Here is a 25,109-nt window from a genome sequence, read left to right as displayed (position 1 = left end):
TTATTTCATATTTGATGGAATTAATATAGTACCTTCAAAACCTGGTTACCTGTTAGGTGACAGCTTTCCTGCTGCTTAGAGGAAGAAAATGCTAGGAAGCACCATACGCTTGCTGTATTTTTAACACAGAGACTAACTAGTACCTGATTTAAGAGTGCATTCATATATTTAGCTCCATTTTGCAGACCTAACTACAGCCAACAAATGAACTGGCTAAACATAGAAGCAGATGTCCCAGTGGCAGAAAATGCATTAAAAAAATTCTCTTCAACCAAAGTGAATTATTTTTAGAATCAGAGACCTCTTATTCCTTTTTCATCTTTTGGTTATCATGTTATATGGAGTCCTGAGTAGTCTCCCTTCAACTTCTGATGGGAGTCAAGTTTCTCTTCTCATAGTTTTCTTACGTTTTACTTCCACTGCTAGTGCTGGATAAGCTATCCTTTGAAATATTTAAACCATAGTGAAAAGCAGAACTCAGTTTACATAATGACACCACTTCTTGAAGAAGCCCACCCTCTTCTGGAGTTTCATTTCCTTTCTTCCCCTCTTTTTCCCAGGGGACCAGAATGGATGGATGTTGAGCAAGACTTGCTGGGTGCTGATCTTCTGAGGCATTGCTTAGTGTTTCGTTCTGCTTTGCATACCTACAGGAAGAATAGCCTGGTTTGAAACTTTCTAGAGAAGTAAACTGGGCACTTGATCGCACCGGAGACAAGGATGTCATACTAGTGGTGTCCATCTTGTCAGTAATATAGGTTTTCTCACTACTTTCTTCTTCCAGCCTTGAGAGAGATTCTCTACAGCCACCAGAAAAAACTTGCTTCCTTGGTGATGGAGGGAGCTGCTTCCCATGGAGGACACTGTCATCCTGCCCAAGGTTCCACTCTGCTTGATCATTAGCACTGCTGCAGAGCACAGTAAGGTTGCTCTCACTAGGTGCATTTGATTTGTTCTGAAAGAAAGAACATGTGTTTAATGTCACAAGAAACATCTCTACACTAACACTTTAGAAAAAAAATACTGTAAAGAATTTTGTGTGTTCCTAAATTATGATTTGGGTTCAATGTTACAAAACAACAATCCCAGAAACAATGTAAGATATAAGCACTTACACTTCCTCACCAGAAAACTGTCTCTTATCCGAAGGATTGCCTTTTGTAAGAGAAAGGATTTCTGTCTCCCCTCTCCATTCAGTCTTTGCATAAGCAGTTCTGACAGTGAACAAAGACACACTTTGCTGGTTTGTGCCCATAATATGAGACAGAGCTGGACTTAAACTAAAACCAGATGCCATTTCCTCTTTGCTTCAGTAATTAATTATACCAACTTTCAATATTAAATTTTTTGGACAAAATGAACAAAAATGGGTATTTTATTAATGTGACCCCTATGTGACACTCATAATAAAAAAATTACAAGCTTTTTAAACATTTGCTTCAGAATTTGCTGTTCCAGTAACAAATCTTCTACTACAGGATCCCCTTCAGCAAAAAGGAATGTTGGACAGCTGATATGAGCAGGAATTCAAAACCTCTAACATTTATTTTGACTAACATCACAGGAGTGACTTGGTTTTAAAGTTGTAGGCAAGCAGTTTCTTTACACTACATGTCCTATGCAGCTCTACCTAAAAAAGGATCAAGGAGCCCTCTTAGAAAGCTCTGGAGTACTACTATAGCTGTGTTTCAGGTGCTATTACCACATCACCATATTACTATGACTAGTTCAATGATGCAAGTTGGAAATGGAAATATATTCTAATCCACATTAAAAGACTAACACCAGCTCTGGGAATACCACAGTCAACAGCTAAATATAATATTAAGTAAATTATTACATTAGTCACAGCTCTATATGTGGTTACTGTTACATGGGGAAAACACTGATTCAAAATTACTTCGTAAACTGAGGTGTAACCAACCTCTTGGCTGGAACACTAGTCCAGTGGCTAGTATGGGTGTACTGTTACACAGTCCTAGGAAGACAGATTAGCAATTCTAAGGGATATGCTACAGTGTCTAAACTGCATGTTATTGATTCCACAAGTGCAGAATTCCACTATAAAGGGATTGGAATTGTTTTTCAAATGAAAGCAGAAGACTAACCGCAGTCTTGTAATCAATGTCATCCATTGACCTAAAGAAATCCAGGCTCTTTGCTCCTGAGAGCTTTCCTTGATCTGAACTGTGTGTGCTCAGCGTGTCCAAAATCTCCCCAAGCAAGTCCATTTCTCCTTGATGCTGAGGAGTTATTCCAGTTTCACCAGAATCATCACTATCATAAAAGTAAGCAGAAGCTTCTTCACTGTCTTCTGATGATAATCTGAAAACAAAAACTTTTCCATCAGCTGAGAACATAAAAGCCATTTTATTACAGACACTTCTGAAAGTAAATAGAGGAAAGCATTCAAAAACTTTTGAAAGGGACCATAAACCCAGAATTTCTTTCTACTCAAGGGCTTCTTAACCATAGATAGCTGGTTTTCCTGTCTCCTTGCTTTTCCCCCCATCACTGCAACTGCTATTTCAAGTCACCCTTAATATGATTTCCCAAATCTCCACTCCAAATTTTACAGTTATTCCAAAATTAGTTAATATTTTCCCTTGACTGCACCTTATATCTAGGTCAGTGTTGCTACACCTCTCCAGCTGACTTAGCCACATATTTTTGTGTAGTGGTGAGACTCTCACACTGCATATCTTCTGTCATATGACCAGATGTACTCGAGAACTGCTTATTTTCAAGGAGAACTGGTGGTTTTGTCCCTTATTTTCTCTGTCATTCATTGCAATACCTGTACCTCTCACCCCCATGTTACTGCAGCCCTTCCCTATCTCTGTCTATCCAGACTACTACTACAAAGGGCATTTCCATGGCTCACTGTCTTGATGACACCTTTAGAACACTTCGCAGCTCAGTCTTCCCTACTGCATCAAGGTCCTTCACAGTTTATACCCATTATTATCAAAAGTTGTCTCCTGATTTCAATCAGAGAATGCCTCAGTGCAGCCTAAACCTCAATTTATGATTTTCCTTTAATTCACAGAAGACACTGATAACTTGGCAAGGCACAAATTCTCTTTCAGACCCTTCAGAAAACTTCCTATTGTCATGACCACAACACAAGACTTTAAGAATAGATTAGCTGATGTCATATTGATTAGCTGAGGTCATATGCCCACCATATTGATGAATATTGTTTTGCTGCTTCTTTTGTGTATGGAGTCTTTTTATCTTGAGTTTGTGAAGACTCAAGATTACTGCAAGCTCTTCTAGACACTATAAATAATGAAAATATACAAAAGCCTGTTCGTCTTTTTCAAAGCACATTTAATCCTAAACTATTTGACATCATCTAGATCAAGAATCAAGCCTGGACAGGAGAAAGATGCATCACTTGAACTCAGTTTTGCTGAATAACACTAGTTATCCTTTCTCCCAAACATACACACACATCCAAGAGGCTTCTTACTTGCTTATTCTCTCCATTTCATCATCTTCATCCAAGGCAAAATTCTGGTTACTGAGATGCTGATTGAAACGAGTCTGGAGGATAGAAAATTAACATTATAAATTTTGTTTATTTTTTCGATTTCAGCATTATTTATTTGGAGCCTAGCTGCTACTTTACTCATTAAGACTTCCTGACCACTTGATGAGGAAAACCACATATTGATCAAGTCTTCTAAAGGTTGTTATAATAGGATGTGAAGTCCTCAAGCGTTACCAATTAAAAAGGAAGAGAAGCATTTTTCTTCAGGGCCTATGGAGGGCCTTATTATTTATGCAAAGCCTGGAGTGCCTTATTAGTTATGCAAAGCTTTGATTAGCAGAAGACTGGCTATTGGAGGAAAAGCATCACTCAACTTACAAGCTTATCACAAGAAGCACTATGGTTTACTACTTTCTGATATAATTTTTGCCAAGTTTAGGTTATTGTGGCCTACTGAGCATAAGGAAAAATTGATTTTTGAAGTAGCAAACACAAAAGAAATCAGGTGTCTTTACACAGTTATATTTATGTTAAGGTGTTAAACAGAATTGCAGAACAAGTAGTATGCCAGCTCAAAAACTGTACATCAAGAATGCCTTTGTGCAGGATGATTCACTGTAAATTACAGTTAACTCAAAGTCAGTGTACACTCAGAGCATCCCATGGAGAGCTTTTGTAGAGTAGCTAGTGTGCTGTAAATTCACATACTACCATACTGAGTACTCACTAACCTGTTATATCACATTATTTAGCAAACAGAACCAGGCCAAAGGTTTCTACAATACTTGGAAAAAAAGTCTCTATCTTGACCAGAACATTAAAGTTAGGTATTTTAGTCACTTGTGCTTCACAAATTGCTATCTTATGGTCCATGAATCTCTTCTACTTGTTTTGTTTCAAAAACCTCCAAGGCTAACTATACAGGCAATCAATCCACTGAAGAGATTCCGAACCTCGGAAAACTGACCATAGCTTAAAGACATATGGATAGAATTTGCGCAAAGGGAGAACAGTGTTACCTAACTTTGAAGAAAATCACACACAGGCAAAAATAAGTGCTACTGCCCACATCTCATCATGTAGTTCACCAAATGCTTAAACCTGCAACAAGCCCCTGATGGGGAAGAAATATGGCCTTCATTTCAGACTACAAGGAGCTTGGAAATCTGGTACTGTGAGGATTTCAGTATGTCACATTATTACAGATGTTGGCAGTGTTCTACATGTACCAGGACCCTCTCTATAATCTGCCTTCCCCTACCCATTATTGACAAGACTGTCACAATGTTAACTCTACAAACTGACACATGTTCTTGTTTGACAAGAGAGGATTTAATTAAATCTGCAAGTTTTGATAACTCTTTCCATAGGTTTTTGTCCACAAAGAAGAAACGTGTGGTTCTTAATGTGTTACACCAAGTAACAGGCGATAGAAAATGAGATAATTATTAGAGCATTAAAACTTACAAAAGAACCCAAACTAAGTTTCTTACCAAGCAGAAGTTACAGGGTGGAACACAGAAACGTTTGAGTTCCTGTGTTAGATAGTTAGATATAAAAAGTTAGATATTTCTAACTCTTTCCCAGTTTTCTGTGTTCTTTGTGTCATCCCCATCAGTATTGTAATCAATCATATCACTGCTTGCAACTAAAGTGACAAATGATATTGATAAGCGGTTATCTTACTGACTACTGACACAACTACAGTCACTTTTCAGTTTAAAAGTTGCTGCTTTAAGTATTTATCTTCACTGGGACAATTAAAATACTTCATTTCTATAACTCTGGTAATTCACTACTTACCCAAGAAAATTCTGACTCAAAATTCATTGTAATTAAAGCTTTAATCCTGGGATTGATTCTTGGAAGACAAAACCCTGTCTATGTCTCACTTTCTTGGAATTTGCATCGGAATTAGATGCTGCCATCACATTTACCTCTACTAAAACAAACACAAGATTTTGAAAGGAAGAAGGTTCTTTGAAAATGTTGAGAAATTTCAGAAAACGAAACCAAACTGGCACTTGTTCATCTGTAGATGGCTTAACTCTGCCAACAGAATAAATCCCACAAGACAACCCTAACTTATTTATCGAAATAATAAAGAATGTTTCAAAGAGCAGAGATGGCAAGTTTCAAAAAACAAAATGAAAACAAGAAATAATTAAAGAAATAAAAAGGAAAGGTCGCGTCTTTGAGAAACAGGAACTGAATAAAATTAATTAGAATCTGCAAACACCACAGGCACAGCAGTGGCCCCTCAGAACATCTACAAACAGTATTACGCAAGTGTGTTAGTGAAAGCAAGAACAACATCATAGAAAGGAGCCCAGGAGGGCATGTGTTGATAAACAAAACAATACCTTCTAGATCCTGATGGCAAGACTCGCTCTTTGAAAAAAAAAATTGTTACCAATTTAAATGTTTAGGGGTACAAAATTGTCCAGAAAGACTTTCAAGAAGTAAAGCAAATAAAATGGGATTTACATAGAAAGAAAAACAAAAAGCAAAAGGGGGAGGAAAGGAAAATATGTGGCTGTAAATAACAACATTCTCCAGAGTTTACAGCTCTGTGAGCTAGCCATGGAGACAACAAGCAACACATGTTTTTAAATAGGTGACTTTCCTCCAGGAGCTGTAATAAAAATGACTGCAAGGGAGGGGGATGTCCAGACTTACTTTGCAAAGAAAGAAAATGAAAGAAAGAAACTCTTAATAAATTCCAAAAGGAGAACATAAATCTTTTTCAATGCTCCACTAGGCAAAGTGACATAGTATGTGCACCTGCAAAAGCTGTCAAAGTCATTTAAGAAGTCCTTCCGTTACTGACGTACCCTGCTGTTTGCAGTTATTTAAGCTTTTAATTTCTGTCTTTTCTGTGTTTTGAAGTGTGTAACCTTTTTTATACCTTTTTATAAAAAAAGGACAGACTTCTGTTTCCTTCCTGATCAGTATTCTAATAGCAACCAGACCATTTAAATTTATTACCGCAAGAAATGATATGGCAACACTCCTTTCTTGCTGCTCCAGAACTTTATAAAGACTTAATAGACTGCTGTCATAGTTTTTTCTATAAAACAAAGCAACACCCTTCTTTAAAGTACTCAATTGGTTTGTTTCTTCCACCTAGTTTTGCTTACATAATAAATGTATTATTTAATGTATCTATGTCAAAACACCAGAGATTCAACTATTGCTGTATCAAAATTTTCTCATCTTCAGGCACACTGCACTGCAAGAACCAGGCACACTGCACTGCAAGAACCCACCTCTCACTTTGCTAAGAATATGGAAAGAGTTCAACATACAGAAACAAGCATAAAGACAAGTGCATGCCCGCCACAAGCCACTCTTGAACCATCAAGCCTGTACATAAAGTACAGCAAAGAACAACTGCAGCTGGCATGAGGCTACATATAATTATAGTATACATCGTATACATCCTCTTTGGTTTCTGCTCCACTTTGAAAATCTTTCTGTAAAATGTTCTGGTAACTATATAGTTGTGATAAATGCTGATCAATGCAACTAGCAAAAGAAGGTATAAATACAGGTGGAAACAAAGTGTGAAAACTGTTCTCTTCTGCTTGCTGGTAGCCTCATAAAATGTACTACTTTGAAACAAAAATGTAGACAAAATACACGAATGCTAAAGGATTTAAATGTAAGGTGGTTACATTCTTGATTGGGCATGAAAGTCAATCTTTAAAATGTCAACTTTTTATTTAATGCTAGACCTTTCAGAAGCGCAGCTTTCTTGAATGAGTGCTTATTGATCGATACCGAGGCAGGAAGTTTAACAAGGCTGCTGTTATTAATTGTCCTCAAAGTGAGAAACAAATAATCTTTTGATAAATGGCAGCACACACATAATTTCACATTTACTGGCTACTCAATACATCAACACATAAAGTTTCAAGAAAAGAAAAATATCTACTGTGGTTTACATCTGTGAGGTACTATTTTCTCTTTCTTAAAAATGTAAAGATTATTTTTTCATTGTGAGAAAGCAAAATAAATACAAATCTACTGTTACTTATGATTCAGTATTTTATTTTACCTATCATTCTCTACAACTCAATCACAGACATAATTATGGCCCACCTCCAGTAGGGAAGCAAAAGATCTTTCAAGCAAACTTTACAGTTAAGCACAACCCATTGCCTTCCTTTCTGGTTAAAGACCTAAAGCAATAGATAATGAAATCACAGCATAATGAAAGCAACGGAAAGTATTTCACATTACACTCCACTAAGTGTAAGAGCGGAGGCTGATGGGATAATAAGGAAAGAAGAGATATGGAAAGGTAGTAGTTTCTAAACTTTCTCTTCTTTAATGCCCTTCTTTTTCTGAGACATGGTACAAAGAAACACAAGTCTAAATAGTAACAGGGATACCAATTAGCTACGTGAACACCAGACCAGGATAAATGCAAGCAATAATTCCAGATTAATTTCTAGAAGAAATCCCTTCAAAGAAATTACTTGTGTGGTTTGAGTCACAGAAAGTAACACAAAGTAATGATGCCTCACAAAAATAACGCTCTGGTATCAGAAAACTTGTCCTGGATATAAATGAAATAGATGTTATATAGGGCGCCATATTTGCCATTATTATTATTATTATTATTATTATTATTACAACTAAAACAACACAGGACTAATGGATAATTTAAAAACTATTATGTTACATAAAAAAAACCCCTTCATCCTTCCTAGGACAGAAATGTTCTCTGCTTTAACAGAATCAGACATATAGGTGATGTATTTGAAAGAACATGAAGTGGTTGGAAATATCCACAGCTGTATGCCATGAGACGAGTGTCATCAATTCTGAGAACCTGTTAATTAAAATGATAGGGAAACAGAGAAAACAAGTAGGCCCCCAGTGGTAGAAAGAAATCCTTTTCTGTGACAATAAAGAGCCTGCAAAAGCAGGAAATCCTGACAACCAGAAACGCGTAGGAAAGAGTACAGACACAGTACTCTGAAATGAGAAGTAAGCTGTGCTGCAGAGATCTCCACTGACTTCTATAATGTTAAAGGAAACATTGATATCCATGCCAAGGTGGGATTTTCTGCAAATAAGGATGACAGATTTTTGAGATACTTAGTCATGGATAGCATATTATTATTTACATTCTAAATTACTCTGGTGAAAAATTAACAAACTCCAAGCTTCCTACCTTTTATGTGTGCTATAGACCTGAACACAGATAATGAATTTTGTAACACTGCTTTTGATTTTTAAGGACTAATAATGCTTCTGGAGATATTTTTTCAGAAATTGTTATGTTTTTCTCCAAAACCCAAACAAACTTCCATTTTCTAAGAATTACAAACTGTTTTCCCTTAGGAAGCCTGCACCATCTCCTGCCCTCCAAATCAGATCAAGACCCCATGCTGCCCACAGTCAGGTATCACCTCCAAATAGCCAGATCTCACTCATTCTCAGTGGCAAAGAGGCTATTCTTGGCAAAAAAGGCCATTTTAAGCTGACACACTGTGGCACCATGCCACACATCATTCTAGCTGCAGAGAGTGCATGAGCCGAAGGCAGTCTGGCTTCACTTTAATTGGCAACAAGCACAAGTGTTAGTCTTTTAAAACAGGACGCAGAGATTTTCAGTGCCATTTGCAACAGCTGAGGTGAGCGGCTTTTTCTAAACAAGTATTCTCTATGGAACTTTTTAAGAATCAGATTCATCAGGCAGAACGTCCAGTTACAATAACTAAGAAAAATATCACTTATTTTCCCTTTCTGATGGTTATCAGTGGCTTAAATTTACTCAATGATTAGAGGGAAGGGAAATCACAGAATGGAGAGTTGAGGGGGTCACAGTGGAGAGAGAAACGATAAGGGGGATTGTGTGTCAGAAAAGTAAAACTGATCCATGTCTGTATGCACAAAGGCAGGAAAGAGACTGCTGTTTGACATTAACAGCAAAGTCAAGAGACCCAGAAGTAACTCAGGTGCACAGTGTGTAACTTCAGTGAACTGAAGAACTATAAACCCAGTTCATCTGCCTCGAACATGCTACCTGTTTGATACAATTCTTAAAAACAGCGACCGCTGGTTAAATTGATCTTTTGATTCAAACGTGTGCTGTATCCTTAGATTAGAACTATCACATGTAAAATCACTGCTAGAAGTGTTGATTGCAGATCACATGTGACTTTTTCAAAGAAAAACTTACCAAAACCACTGGAGTTAAAATTTATGATGTGGATGTATCCTAAATATAAAAACCATATACCTCCAGACTTCAAGATTCTCTACACAGTGCCAAGGAACTTGGCTGGCACTCAGATTTGGATGCTACTCACTTATTTCAGATATTTTAGGGCCTAAATTACACAATAAACAGCAGGAAAGATTCATCATCAGAATGCAATCTAGATTCTAGGTGGGCTGAGAGCCCTTTGGTCATGCTCCTCTCTCTCCACTTACTGCAGAAAGAGCCTGAAGTAGCACTGCTGCTAACTTCAGCATTTCAGTACCATCTAAAATTGGCCTGAATTTAGGCTTTCACATTCAGAGACAAGATCCCGGAAGTAATGGCTTTCTCCATTTCTTCTACTTCTCCCTCCTTTTGCCTCCAGCAAAACTTTATTTTTTAATTAAATTTCTTTAACTTTCAAGCCAGAAGGCAAAGGCAACATGGAAGCTAGGATACAGGTCCCAACCACTTGCTTATGTTTCTTCTGGCTCCCTGCTTTGGCTAGGTGGAGCCAAAACACGACCCACGGAAGACAGAAGATACACAGCAAATTAAAGCAGAGCATACCATTGTTACCTTAGATGTCAATAAATTCTCCTGTTAAAAAAATTAATCCAGTTATTTCAATGAACTACTAAGGACAGAAAGGTTCATCCAGTTTTGAAGGTGCTTTGTGAAATAGCTTTTTCTTTCAGATCCTCAGAACAAAGAAACCTTGGTAGGTTACCCTCAGAAAGGCTGCCTTTCTATGTGTTAGGAACTAGAACAGGTAACAATAATAGCCACAAATAGCCTCTGGAAACTTTTTGCTTGTCTAAATGTCTCTCTCAGGAGGATAAATAAGAGTTAGATGACTTTGTCCTGTCAAGCACTCCATGAAATGCCCAAAGGGTAACAAAAAATTCCAGAGTGATTTCCTGACCAGCACCCTATCGTGTTTTTTTTTTTTTTTAATTGGTGTCATGGTAATTAGTGGAGAGATTTCTCAAATGTTGCCTACTGCAAAACTCAAAGAAGAGGCAGCCACAAGGTTTACACTAGTTTATGGGTGCAGAGCAAACAGAAGTCTTCTGCAGAAACTTGCAACAGTCCCTTGCTTAAAACAGTGGTGAGAAGAGATCAGGCAGAGAAGAGGAGAGCTTACCTAAAACCACACTGAATTAAAACAAACCAAACAAGCTTTACAAACTTACACTGAGTCTTTTTTCTTTAATTGTGTTCACGGACTAAATTCAGATCAGTCACTGTCACTGTTTAGAGGCTGTATCTACTATCGAGGGGGGAGGGAGAAAGTTTGAGCCATCTTGTAATTATACCTCTCCTTAGAAGCGTATATTCCTGAAGACAGTATTATGCATGCTACCTGAAAGCATCTAAATGTTTAAATTGCACAAAATCCAATCTTTCCATTAAGAAAGAAAAAAAAATAAAAAGAAAGGAAGTACTGCTTAATTTCTAAGAGGGGTTCTGTTGTAAAAAGCAAGGTTTTTACAAGGCAAAGGATGCATGTGTGCCCGTACTATTTTGGAAAGGTACCATAGCCACGAGAGGGCACTCTCGTAATCTACAATTTGAATTTTTGCTGCCTAGCTTTTTCATTTTTAATTAAAAGGAAATCTGACTGTTTTGTGGAATGAAGAGATCTTACTTGACACACCAAGACAAAAGATTTTTCTCTAAATTAAAGGAAGATAATGTAATCTATAATATTTTCAAATTATAACAGGTTATCTAAAGAAACAGAATTTAATAATAAACCAAAGCTTACTTCAAGCCTACATTTTAAAGAAACAAAACAGGATTCATATTAAAAACTACTTCTTGCTGTTTATGACATCTGTCAATTTGTAATATTTTAGTTAGTGAAAGTACCTCCAGCTATATAACCAGTACTATCTGTGGATGCGAGGCATAGATGTGATCTTAAGCACATTATCTGAATCCAAATACAGGTAAATGCCCTTGATCAGAGTTTTTATGTTTCTGAAGATATTGTGGAGTTGTCTGTGGGTTTGGTTTTGTTTGTTTGTTTATTTTGTGGGGTTTTTTGTTACAGGGGTTCCAGTCACAGAATATGTATATTTAACACTGCAGTATCACAAGAATTCCCTCTCCCCTCATCTTCCCAGGAAAAAAAGTGTCTTCAGAATAGCCCACTCTCACCACTTTTTTTTCAGATTAGGAGGGTAATCAGTTATTGGATGCCTTTTGTAGCTAATTATTATGTCATTCATTTTACTGGCCATTGCATTGATAAATCCAGGCACTCGTAAGGTTATTCTGAACACATCCTCCTGCTTGACACTTGCTATCTTTGTTGAACAGAAGCCAAGTATACCTACTGTCAGCTGAATTATATATTGTCTAGTTACTAGGATACACTTCAGTAAAAGTTTAAGAGCTGCATTTGCAATAAGCTTTCAAAAACAGAATAAATATGATAATTCTGTTTGAAAATATCAAGGAAAAAGTTTAGTCTAACTTGGCTTTTATTTGCTTATGCAAAAGTGTTTCTAAAACATTCTTAGGCACTGTATTTAGATCCTGCATAGTCATGGGAAGTAGCTCACTTGTTTTCTTCTATATACAAACTTTTAAAAGCACTGCTGACACACAGGGATTCCTGGTAAGTCCACACTTTGAAACCAAACCTTGTTTCCATTACAGCTGCAAGGTAGTGCAAGCCTAAAGGTACAGGTATTACATATACTTCCTTAGAGACAAGGGGGCATTGCTATCTTACTAATTATAAACTGAACTGGTAGCTCTTATTTGGTATTCTGCAAATCTTCAAGAATGTTTCATTAGCCACTGAATACATTAGGACTATTGACATCCTGAAATTCTCCATTTTTTATAAGCTTCCCTATCACCTGATACAACAGTAAAATCACAAAGATCATATTCATGAAGTCAAACAGATCTTCCTGGAATTCTATCCAGACCTATAATAAACATGCTTACTTTTTAATAATACATTAAATTGGAACAATTTTATAGAGTCCTCACTACATCTAGGCCCCTGTCTACCAAGAAAACTGCATCACCTGGGAGCTTATAATGAAACAGAATTAAAATAGATTAGGCAGAAACGGAATGTGCAGTAGTCTAATATGTGCACTGCCATACCCTCCTCATCAATAGTTAAATGAAGTCAGTTATATCGTTGGCAAGATACTGCAAGATGAGCTGAAACAATCTCATCCTTGCATTAATTTTCATTTAAAAAAATTCAGGTGCTAATTCCTAATTAATGTAGGAGAGATGTATTATTAGATCTAGGCATGAAACAGTTAACAGCAGTGCACATGCCAAGGTTTTAATAAGGCTTAACAATAAAAAGCTTCAGTCCTCCACTTTCACTAGATTTTGTGTTGTGGTTTTCCCTTGCTTAGGGCAATCCATCTGTTAATGTTGACTTGCAATACAGTTAAGCTCGCACCCATATAAAAAGCCTAGAACAGCTAACCTAAGCAAGAGCAAGCTCAAATGAATATTACGGAGATAGAACAATTCATCTTAGGCAAAGATTAATTGTGTGTGCGCACATGCGCAGGCACACAGGCACGTATGATGGCACTCCTGTTATTTCTTTTCTTTAGGAAACACTTTTGAAATGAAAATGATAGGAGGGCTAGCTGATCGCTACAGTTTGCAATAACACAATTATTTACCCTCTGATTAGGCCTTGGCAGCTATTTTACATGCTATAAATTGTTCTGATTTACTGTTAAATTTTTTCAAAGTCTATCACTAATCTGGGGAAAAAAAAGAAAAAAAAAACAAAACAATAAATCCACTATGACAGCAGTGATAAAGCTTAGTAAATATTCATTGTAAAAATGGCTCTGCACTGTGACCAGTGCTGGTATTCTCCCTGGGCCAAACTGGCCTTGTTTTCAATAAAAACAGAGAAGTATCCCTTCCCTTGAGCCCTGTTAGGCTGAGGCTGCAGTTGGAACTGTCATCTTCACACAAAAGCAAAGGGGTTGGGTTTTACAAACGCAAAGCCTAATTGGGAGATCTTCATGGCTGTACCCTTGACATTTATTAAGGCCTCATCAACAAAACAGGAAATAACCGTACCAATTAGCAGACCCACAAATAAACTGCTATTTGTTGGAGTAAAAGCAGATTCACTTCCTATTGTAAAGGAAACATCCTCCCAGACCCCAAAATCCTACTATGTATCAATTATTAAAATAATCTTTTACAGCAAAGCAAAATTTCATATCACACCATGTTTTGAAGTAAATGTTTTACAGCATCTCGGTAACTATTAGTATTTATGGATGTTTCTAAGAAGTAGAGAATGAAAAGCTTAACGCCTGCATATAACATGACAAAATACTATACCAAATTCTTTATATTTACAAGTTTCTAAATGTTTCAGTATGGAAGAGAATAGTAATGAAGTGCAGAGGTGGCCCTTTTTTGAAAGCAAGATGACCATTAAAAGCAATCTCTTTTGTTTGTTTTTGTTTACATTTTGGGGTAAATTCAAATACACTGATATTGCAATTTACTATCTCATTATTACCTTAAATATACACCAAAATGCACAAACCGCACATCAGCACTGTCCTTATACTGCTACAGATGCTCATGGGCACCATAATTAGAAATCTAGGTGGAGAGGTTCATTTGTAGGATAAAGAATTACAGAGAAAAGGATTAAACCTGAGAACAGCAGCCACCTGTGAAATTCACTTCTAAATGGCAGATTTAGTACTAGAACACTCTCTCTCATACACATGCACTTGTGAATTCAAATATATATTTTAATTTGGATGTCAAGTTTAGTATCACCACTTATTCATGAAGAACTTACATTTATGTTATCCTATTCACATACTTAACAAGAAAAACAACAAAAAACCCCAAACAAGACTAGGAATAGCAGACTTCCTTTTTAGAAACATTTTGGTTTCTTTGCTTTTGGGAAGGAGAAGGAAGTGGGAATAGGATGAGTGAGAGGTGAAGAAGACTATGTGAGAGCAGATTTCTTGGGAAGTGACCACCATTTGCTCCTTCCTTCTCAGTGGGCTCATGTGACATTTGGGACAAGAGCCGGGGAGAACACACAGGACCTTCAGCAGGGCAAAACTGCAGGGCTATTAGTTACAAGCTTTGTTAGTAAATAAACCCTACCTATGTATACACATACATAAACATGCATGTGTATATGTATATATGAAAACAAAACTATGGACTGATATGCACTCCTGCCTTGTTTTCAAAACTAAAAGATGACTGGTAGAAACAGCAACAATGATATTAAAGGATTTAGTCATATACAGCTGTATGAACACAAAAGCATACAGAAGTTAAATTGTTCTGTCCAATCACAGGCCTTCAAAAGAAATGTTTAATTGTACCAAGGTAAATAATATTCCTTCACATCCCTGGACTCCTGTACCTAACTATATGCAGCACTACCATATCAGCAAATTATTGCAGATTTCGTTAATAAAAGCAGACTCTAAAAATTCACTGACTACAAGGATACATTTGTGTTACATATTTGCACAGATACATACAACTGTAAAATCACCTACACTAATCTGTGAATGTTGGCTTAGAATTCATTAAAAGCTTTTTAGTATATCACACAATCAAATTATTTGGGTGGGGGAAGTTGCTATATATTAAGAAGACAATTACCTATTAGTAACAAATATTTGCAGAACTATTCATGTTATTAACGTTAGAGCTCTGTACTCATGCATTTAGATTTGTGTATCTTCTCTTCTCATACTCAGTGAAGAAAATCTACTGTACACAAATTCTCAAAAGAATTCCAGCACCACAGCTCCCATACATAAAAGTACGTACATAAAAGTATACTGAGGGCACAGAGTTTAAAATCACAAAAACACGTACAAAGTGAAACCTACCTAAATAATCAAAGCAGAAAGTCTAGTCTTTGTATCATAAATAAGCCTACTAAAAATGATGACCTAATACTAATGTGCAATTTTAACATAATTTAGCAATAATCTGCAACAATTCTATGTTAAATTTTCATACTTGTTATGCATAAAACCTGATTAAAAATCAAATTGATTAAGTAGAAAATTCAGATTTTTATCATTGCAATATCTCAAGTATAAAACAAAGTGTTGTTAGATCCACTGGACTGAATTTCTATACTTAATTCCCATATGAGGAAGACGCATTAAAAATCCACGTATAAACATTAATTATATGCATTAAAAACATGCAATAACAATATAAAATATACACCCACACATTAAAACATGTACATATGCAGGCATTTATTCCCAGAAAAATGTGTTAAAAAAAATATTTTATGAAATAAAACTGTCAACGTGAATCCAAAGACATGAAAACACTTGCCAAAGTTGAGATGCTACACCTGTTACTTCAAATCAAGAATAGAAAGGTTCACAGAACAAAAGGACAAGAGATATGCACCGAAATATCTAGCTGATTTATTAATAAAATAACAAATCATAACTATCTAAGTAAGGATAAAGGCCATGTGACTGCAAAATCAATTTATTATAAATACAAAATGAATGTGCCCCCCTATAAGAAACAAAAAAAGATAGCATGACACAGATCTATGAATAGACCAGAATCTATTTTCTGTGAGAAGCCTTTATCAAAAACAGCATTTAAGAATTAAATCTCTTACACATCTCCCAGGTTTTCCCCTCTCAACAGGGATAAAATACAAACAGCATTTTTCCTCTATTCAGCAGTACAGCAGTATTTCTATAAGGTCTGTTAATCACCAGCCAAGCACAGACAGTAAAATAACCTTAAACAGATTCACTGATGAATTACTATTAGGTGGCAAAAATCTTCCTCATATGTATGTGGATAAGAACAGGAGTTTCGGGTGCCTTACCTGTGCCAGCCTTCGTTTTTCAGAGTTTGCTCTTTTCTCACAATGCAGTGTGTAGACAGGAGCAGTCCGTACTGCACCAGCACAGCAAGTTCCATACTCTTCCTCACTCTCCTATGCAACAAAACAGATTTAAATTCCTTTATTTATAATCATTATCTGCAAAGTACCCTCCATATTATGCATGCAGAATGCATCCAAAATTATCTTGCCACAATCTATTACTGTCATGAAAATACCATCTGTAGTAAGAAAATCAAATTTAGCTTTTCAAGAAGCTGAATTGTCAACACTGTCATTTAAAAGATGAATTGTTCAAATGTCTAGGAAATATTTTTGAAAGTTTTCTTAAAATAGCATAAGATATATCTAAAAACCAGATTATTCTCCCTACAGAATAATCTCATGTGGAAACAAAATTTTCAATAGGAAAAGCAGCCGCAAAATGCCAAAAAACATCTTTTCTGATTTTTTTGCAAGGCTACTTTTACAAAATAAAAAATTATTCCTTCATTTTTAAACGTTGCCATTGTTCACCTATCTTACGGAACCAAAAAGAACAACTACACTTTCTGAAATACATTGCACTGTAAGACGCTCCCCTCTCAAATTCTCAGCTTGAAGCAAAGGCTTCGATTGTGATATCAAAGCAATCAACTTTATGAAAACATACATCCTGTTAATGTATCTTTGAAGACCTCTGTTGTTCCATGATAAAATATGCAAACAATAAAGAGATTATTCAGTGGATGCATAGAATGACAGATAGTTGCCAGAGGGCTCGTTATGAAAAATGTATTGTTGAACAAAGGGCTAAGCATATTTCAAAAGTCATTAAAAACACAAATCTCATGTGATTTGTAAAGTATAAGCTTCAAACTGATACAGGAATCAATGTGAGAAAGTAAAAAGTGTACTACGTACCTTGTGTTTTAACTTACTCTTCACTTCTTTTATTCCTTGCCTTGCCTGATATTTTGCCTAGAAAAATAAATGGACTTAAGTAGCTCTGCAAAATGCTGGCTGTACACGCTTTATGACGCCATACTAATTTTACCTTTTTTTTTAAACAATACCCTGTGATATAAAGAAGGGCAATAATCTTTATCACTAATTTCATACATGTATTGTCAGTATGTTTTTTATATTTATGCCTTGCCTGTATATTAAGGATTTTTTTCCAGTACATGCCTCCCAATGCTGTGAAAACATACCTACACAAAAATTCTCCAGTATTACTAAGGTCAGGCTAAAAATGGTCATGTACTCCTTTATTTGAAATTGTCCTTTAAATTTAAAGGGGTATTTAGCAGTAAGGCATGCTGGAAAACTGTTAAGATTTTTAAGATGACTGTTACAGTGTTCCAGTCTGGCAACTTGCAGGGCAACATCAATCTTAAGAGAAATGATTTCTTATGCAGATGGAGATTTTGCCCAGTGTTGCTGAACAGTGTAGTGCTGTTACTTAGGGGAGAATTCTGTCTGTATTAAAATAGGCAGCCAAAGAGCACTGTTGCATAGAAAACAGCCAAGCATAGAGAAATGAATTATCAATACAGAATATTGTGTACTTACATTTAAAAATATTGAAAAAAATAGGAGAGAGAAGGGGTAGGAAAAAAAAAAGAAAAAGGTGGGTGGGGTGGGGCAAAGCACCAAAGCCCCTAACCCTAACAGAAGAAAAAGGTGTATTTGTTATATGCACACAGGAAAAAAACTACGAAAGTCTTCAAGGCTGTCTTGAAAATATGACTTTAAAAAATACATTTAAGGGCATAAATATCTGGAAGACACCTATTTTTTCTGTGTGTTTCTATACATAGGATTTCAGAAAATCATTTTCTCGAATCTAGAGGTCAGAGAGACTTTTTGATCTCTAAATCATACATCTATAAGCTCAATAACAGCACAATGGGGTGCCATGTAGCAGATGCTAAACTGAGAGACACTTTAAACTTTCTAGATCATGCTCACAGCATTTGGATGAATTTTGGAGGGCTTTGCTCTAACTGAGGAATGGTACCAAGCACATTACTCAAGGCTACCAGTCAGTTATCTAGCAATTAAGAAATGCCTATTTCATTTCTCTAGTAGAAGGCACTATAAAGGGCAATAGCATAAAATCCTAAATGGAGTATAAATTTGAATACCTTATATACACAGATCCTTACAAAAACTACCAATGTTTCCTGGCATACACAGAAGTTCACTCTGAAGAACCTTTATTATTAAGGACATAATTATCAAAATTGAAGGCTGGGAGAAGACCATCCGACCACAGCCTAAGCTAGTGTAATTTGAAAAAGAATAATTTGCAGATAACCTGTTAATGAACCATTTTTTTAATTATAAATGAATCCATGAATATGAAATGTATTTAATTTATTTACCTATTTTTCTCCATGACTGCTGTGTTTTTCAACTGATGTAAAATTAAAACTTCTGTTTGAAAACTTTACTTAAAATACACTTACTCAGATTGATGTACTGATTTATTCAGGACTACTTATTATGCATCCAACTAGTGAAACATTTTGAAAAGCGAAAAGGAAGCCTACAGTCTTTTCCCATATACTAAAAATGAAACCTTAAAATACTTCCCACTTCATTTGACACTACTGCTGTTTTCCCATACTGCATAGTACCATATAATGTCACATGCTTTATTGGTTAGACAGTCTTTGAAAACAAGATCTTTTAAGCTCAAAAGTATAAGCACTAAATCCAGCTAAAAATGTGTATGCTAGTATCATCTTTAAAAGAGAGATGATAGAAGAGACTTGCTGCACATATTATCAATGCTTTACCACATCTTTTCAATAGTGCAGCACTTCGTGCCAAAGTGAAATTGCATCTGTTTAAGCCAGGACTCCATTTGTCTAGCATGAACTATATGTCTTCTGAGCAGAGATCTCTACATCATGTTAATGCTATAGACTATGTAACTATATACGATAACACTGTATTTATATTACATATAAATGTAATATTTACAAAATGTTTTACACTCACATTAATGCCTGTGCTGTGTAAATGAGAATTTCTATTTTCAGAGTCCATATTTCAATCATGTTGTCACTAGGTTAGGAAGAATTTACAGCTGTGTATCAAATATCTAAATGATATTCAAATAAGCTTCTAGCATATAGTATAATTGAAACAAAACCAGCACACTGATGCTTTGAAAATCTCTGTTTTTGCATATAATCTATCTGGGAGACTGAATCAACTCTAAATCCTAGTGCTATATGAGAAAATAAATGAAGCCAAAACTTTTTGCGGGCTGAAGTGTTTTTCTGCAATAGATTTATAAAATGCTAAGGTTTTTAACTATTCAGGAAGAATGAGAGGTTGTAGGAATTTGCAGTATTTTTATTTATTATTTATTTGAAATAGAAGATCTTACAAATTTATATGCTGTTTTCACAGCCGGAGTGGCTTTGGTCATTGCTGTGTTGATCAGTGCACCGCCTTTCTGAAAAACACAAAAGATGTACTTCAGTAATATTTTAACATAAGTCAACCTTAAGACAAGAGCAAGGAAAAATAATGTACTTTGGAGAAATAACCGTCTTTTTAAATCAGTAAGAATAACCACAGCTGTGTTTGCTCCCCAACCTGCTGTCTGCAGCTACACAAGGGTTACAGTACATCATTATCACAGCTGACACATTTATCAATGCATTCTAACAGAATGATGTATTTTCATTCTTCATTCATTGTAACTATTTCAAAATCAATTCAGAAGTTACGGCTATTTTTCATGCTTTCCTACCGTATTTATTATGCAACTTAAAAATACTTTGACCTGACAGAAAGGACTCTCTCATTTAATCACACAAGAATTCTCTTACTCTAAAATAATATATTTTAGTAATCCTGCAGAATAACAAGGTTATACCAAGGGTCTTCTGCTAGCCAAACTGCACAAATCCATTTCAACAAAACTGCTATTTACTAGAAGTGATAAACTTTGCATCAAATTCTGCTGTCACACCTAATTCACAGTAAGGGTATGTAACGTGAAACAGCAGTGTTCCCTGACTATACAGACTGAAAAAACATGTGGGTTTGGGCGTTTGTTTTGTGTATGGGGCTGCTTGCTTCTTACAAAAAAAAAAACCCAAATCTTCAAAAAAAGAAAGAAATATTGCAGAAACCATACGCATGACATTTATTATAGAATGCACTTACATTGCCTTGCAAATAAACAAACTTTTACCATTACATATATGTATGTAAAAGTACAAAGATTTAGAGAAAAGGATAGCCAGTATAATTACTTAACCAAGCTTATACCTTCACTGTGTGCATCCACTGTTGATAAGATCTTGAATTTCCTGAAATAGAAGTGTAAAATATAACACAATTAAATGTGCATTCAAAACTTTAAATGTTTCAAGCCTCCTCACAATCTGCATAAAAAATTCCCTTAGAGGATTATTCATTAATTTCATTCTTTCCAGACAGACAAGGAATGTAAAGATAAGAATGTGTACAACAAGAAAAAAGTAAGTATTTCTTATTTCATGCTTTCAATTTCTTTTCACTGAACAGAGTTTTTAATTCTGATTGAAGTAGAAAGATAAATTAAAACTATAATAACTATAATATTCTGCTAAAAAGTCTTAAAAGAAAAACACGTCTCCAATGAAAGAACAAGATATAATGAACTGAATTCAAGCATAATGATCCCACTGAGCAAACTTTCAAGTACAAAAACTACATGGACTGTAGATGGTACCATCCCAAGGAAAAAGAAGGAGAGAAAAGTCTTAAGGATTATGGCACAACCATACATTCCTGTGCAGGAAAAAGGCCTTTTTAATTATTAATCGTATCTACTTTCTTTCACAAAGGAAAATTTCTAAAAGGCAAGTGAGAGCTACTGGCTTTTGTAGAACTACTGAGGACTACAGTGCTACTAAGCTGGCTATAAAGTGTTCAATTCTACTGAGCACTTGATGAAGAAATGAATACTATTTCCTGTTGAACACCAAAGATTGCATCCCTGATCCCTGAGTAAGTTTTAGAATACATCAGTCACCCGAGGACTCCAGTACTGGGAGCTCTTTCTAACCCCAGACGAGATGAGACAAGAACGCTGAAGTTGCAGAGAGTTTAGCTGTTTTGAAAAGATCATACTGATATATCCTTGACGTTACAGACCTTTAACAGGAATTCACAAAACTTCTTAAGCCTTGCAATAATCAATTAACTAAGGCCTGGGTGGAATTACTACAGTGGCTAGTGGGAAGCCAAAACATTCTCCTAGAACATGGCTAGGAACTAACTGGATCATTGCAAAAGGTAATCTCAAGTTTCGCAATGAGGTGAAAAATTGAGCTGTTTATACTCATATCAGGCACTTTCACCCACTCCAGTAAATTCTTTAGAAACAATTTAAAGACAGCCAAACTCTCAGGAATGATGGTGCGAGTGAAAGCAATAGTCGCTTAGAAAGGAGAGAGCCTGATAACGATGATGATGCTCCTATCTCCAGTATGAACAACAAAGCACAACCTAAAGCAAACATAGGCTGCTCAGGGAGGTTGTGAATGCTCCATCCCTGGCAGTGCTCAAGACCAGGCTGGACGAGGCCTTGGGTGATATAATTTAGCGTAAGGTGTCCCTGCCCATGGCAGGGTGGGTGGAACTAGATGATCTTAAGGTCCTTTCCAACCCTAACTATTCTATGATTCTACGGCTCATTTTTTACATCTTTGATCTGGCTCCCTGGAACCACCATAGAAAGTAGTATACAAATAACATGTAACAAGGTGACATTTAACCACTGCTAGTGCATTAATGGAATTTCAATGAATCATAAGTACTTTCTCTAACATGACATTTTATAACTTCAGATTCTTATAAACTATATTCCTACAGCATCTGGCTTGTGATGTCCTTAACAGTGACTTCTTCCACATCTGAGCTTTCTCTGTCACAGCTTATGACTAATGCAACTACTAGAGTCAGTAAATGAGTTCACAGAAAATCAATAAGAAGTTAAATTGCCTTCTGGTTGTGTAGAAAGACTTTAGGGAAGGCAATGAAGAATACAGATACTCATCTACAGCAAAGGCCATAGTAACACTGCATACCCCCATCTAGAGTTAACTTCCTAAAACTAGTAAGAAAATGCTGACTACTTGAAATAAATTATTATTAAAAGAGAGGTTTAAAGGATTTCAGTTTTCCTTATACTATCACGATTCGCATTAGACCAACTAGTAAAATCCATGTGATTACAAATTATTTAATGGATACATTCTACAAGAAATACAAGTGCTAAGCCTTGCATCACTATATTCTTGTATTGAAAGTTACATAAAACTCTTGAGAACTAATACTTCTGTTACATGTATAGTTTATGTATATATGTGGAAAATAAAATTCTAAGTGAGAACTGTAACGGAGAAGGCTGACAAATTCCTTTTTGTATTCTTTTTGACTACTTTACTGGGGGGGGGGAAGGGGGGAAATCATAAAAACTAATTAAATCTACATCTATTCTCCAATTTCCAGTTTAATTTTCTGTGCTGGAAAAAAAGAAATTAAAAATATTACTTAAACATTTTTCACTTGATTCAGTAATTTTTAAATAACGCGCTCTATAGCTAAGAATATGTTCACCTGTCCTTTTAATAGCTTGTACTAACTTAATAGCTAACTTAATAGCTAACACTAACTTTCTGTGACATTTCTGAAGGCTGGGTTTCACCTGTTTGTTTAAAACCTTGGTCTTCCTGATAAAGTTGGTGGGAGTTAACTCTGAAAAAAGATCATACTTCTACACCATTAGCCTCACAAAATGTCACCTTTAATTGCATACATATTGTTAGCCCTGCACTTCATAATGATAATGAGACAGCAGTTATGTAAATACTGAATATGTGCCCTAAGCCATTTGTCCACAGCCTGGCAATATACAGCTTGTCTGACTTGAAAAGTACACACGCAGTGCCATCTAACCGAGAACTGCTAGCAAAGCTGAGCATTCCCTCCTGAGCAGAGCCAGGTGAGACGTGGTTCACAGGCTGCCAGAACACAGCCAGAAACACGCTTTATCTAACTTCTATTGCAGTTTTATTGCAACCTCCTGACCCCCTAACTGCAGTCAGCAAGCAAACTCTGAATACTGACATCACCTATCTGAATAATGGATGCTCAATGCCTAAAATCTGTTTACAGAGAAGCATGTTATCCTAAAAAGGCAGAAAAGAAGTAAATCTCTTTATAACTAACCCCACGTTAATCAAGAAAAAAAAAGCACAAATTATGTGCTAGATCATAGCACAAGACACAGAGGGCAGGAGAAGGCACTGAAAATCTTGAACAAAAGCATTTAAATACTCTTAGTATAAAAAAGGTGTTTTGCAGAAGGTGAAGATGGCTCTGCATCACTTGATGATTTCTTGGTGGGGAGATTGGTGCTTCTAAACTACTTTCAAGACTGACCATAAAATAGCATTTCTGCTGTCATGCATATATAACAATTGAGCTGTACTAAATGTTTAACAGGAAACCACCCGACAATCCTTTAATAATGAGGAAATGGAATAAGCATGCACTGTTCTATAGGGGTTAACTTTGTAAGCCAGCTAATGTGAAAATTGTTGTAAGAACTGTCAGTGAACATAAGGAAATCACATAAGGACTAATATTTATGTTGAGGTGGTAAAATTCCATTGTCCCTTCTCACATGACATATAAATGTGAAAAAAATTCCTCTTTTTTAGAGCAAGTGGAAGAAATAAAATTTGTCTAAAAATGTGGGAAATCACTCCAATTTCTGCACTACAGAAATAATGACGTGAAAAAAGAAGTTTATGGAAAACATAACTAGCAAAGATCTGCAGCATAAATTTCAAAATTTTAAAAAGACGGTTGACAGAATGTACCATATTATTAAAATGTGCAATAAAAAATGTAAGTAATATAGTGATATTTCATCATACACTGAAAATTAAGTATTATTTTACCGGATTAAACCAAAATATCTTCATTTACTATACTGCTATAACTTGATACATATTAGTAAGTGTCCCAACAGCCATTTGTTACAGGCTAAATCCAAGAATGAATGGAAACAATGAAACAGTAACAAAATTGGTGACTTGTGAAATTTACAGGACATCGTAAGGACTTCATCATATTGAACAGCTGCCAAAGAAGAAGCATCAATGAATACACTCAAATTAATCCTATACCTCCACCAAAGCCTCCTGCCGTGATTTCTTCTTCAAAAACATCCGAGAATCCTCTTCCTGCATTTAATTTTGATAGCCGACCATCAATAAACTGGAAGAGAAAAAGCACAGAAGGAAGTCACATTTTGCTGTCTCTTCTGTTATTAGAGACATATGAGCACATGGATTCACACCTATATATAAGTGTACAAAGACTGAAATGATCCAAATATGTCAGAAAAAGTCAAAATAAGGTAATTAATGATGAAACATCTCAGAAGTATGAATACACACTTTTCCAGTATTACCAGGCTTCAAAGAAGTACA

At 35.8% G+C, this 25,109-nt stretch overlaps 1 protein-coding gene across 3 annotated transcripts in view; it reads right to left on the bottom strand.

The window, feature by feature from the left end:
• Positions 1-399: 399 nt before the first annotated feature.
• DENND1B (DENN domain containing 1B) overlaps positions 400-25,109 on the bottom strand; it is a 155,338-nt gene continuing 130,628 nt past the window's right edge. For all 3 annotated transcript variants that reach the window (XM_057428951.1, XM_057428952.1, XM_057428953.1), the window contains 8 exons: positions 24,804-24,894; positions 20,890-20,930; positions 19,997-20,065; positions 17,515-17,571; positions 16,594-16,704; positions 3,476-3,549; positions 2,109-2,325; positions 400-955 (listed from right to left, as the gene is read on the bottom strand). In XM_057428951.1, coding sequence (XP_057284934.1) covers positions 404-955; positions 2,109-2,325; positions 3,476-3,549; positions 16,594-16,704; positions 17,515-17,571; positions 19,997-20,065; positions 20,890-20,930; positions 24,804-24,894 — 1,212 coding nt within the window. In that variant the 3' untranslated portion in view covers positions 400-403. The remainder of the gene's footprint in view (positions 956-2,108; positions 2,326-3,475; positions 3,550-16,593; positions 16,705-17,514; positions 17,572-19,996; positions 20,066-20,889; positions 20,931-24,803; positions 24,895-25,109) is intronic.

The sequence above is a fragment of the Pezoporus wallicus genome, unplaced genomic scaffold (genome assembly GCF_028554395.1).
Source record: "Pezoporus wallicus isolate ANWC-B61680 ecotype Strahan unplaced genomic scaffold, APGP_CSIRO_Pwel_v1 contig_593, whole genome shotgun sequence".
In the NCBI taxonomy this organism is placed as follows: domain Eukaryota; kingdom Metazoa; phylum Chordata; class Aves; order Psittaciformes; family Psittacidae; genus Pezoporus; species Pezoporus wallicus.
The sequence above is the reverse complement of the archived record's forward strand: the minus strand, read 5'-3'. Positions and strand labels throughout refer to the sequence as shown.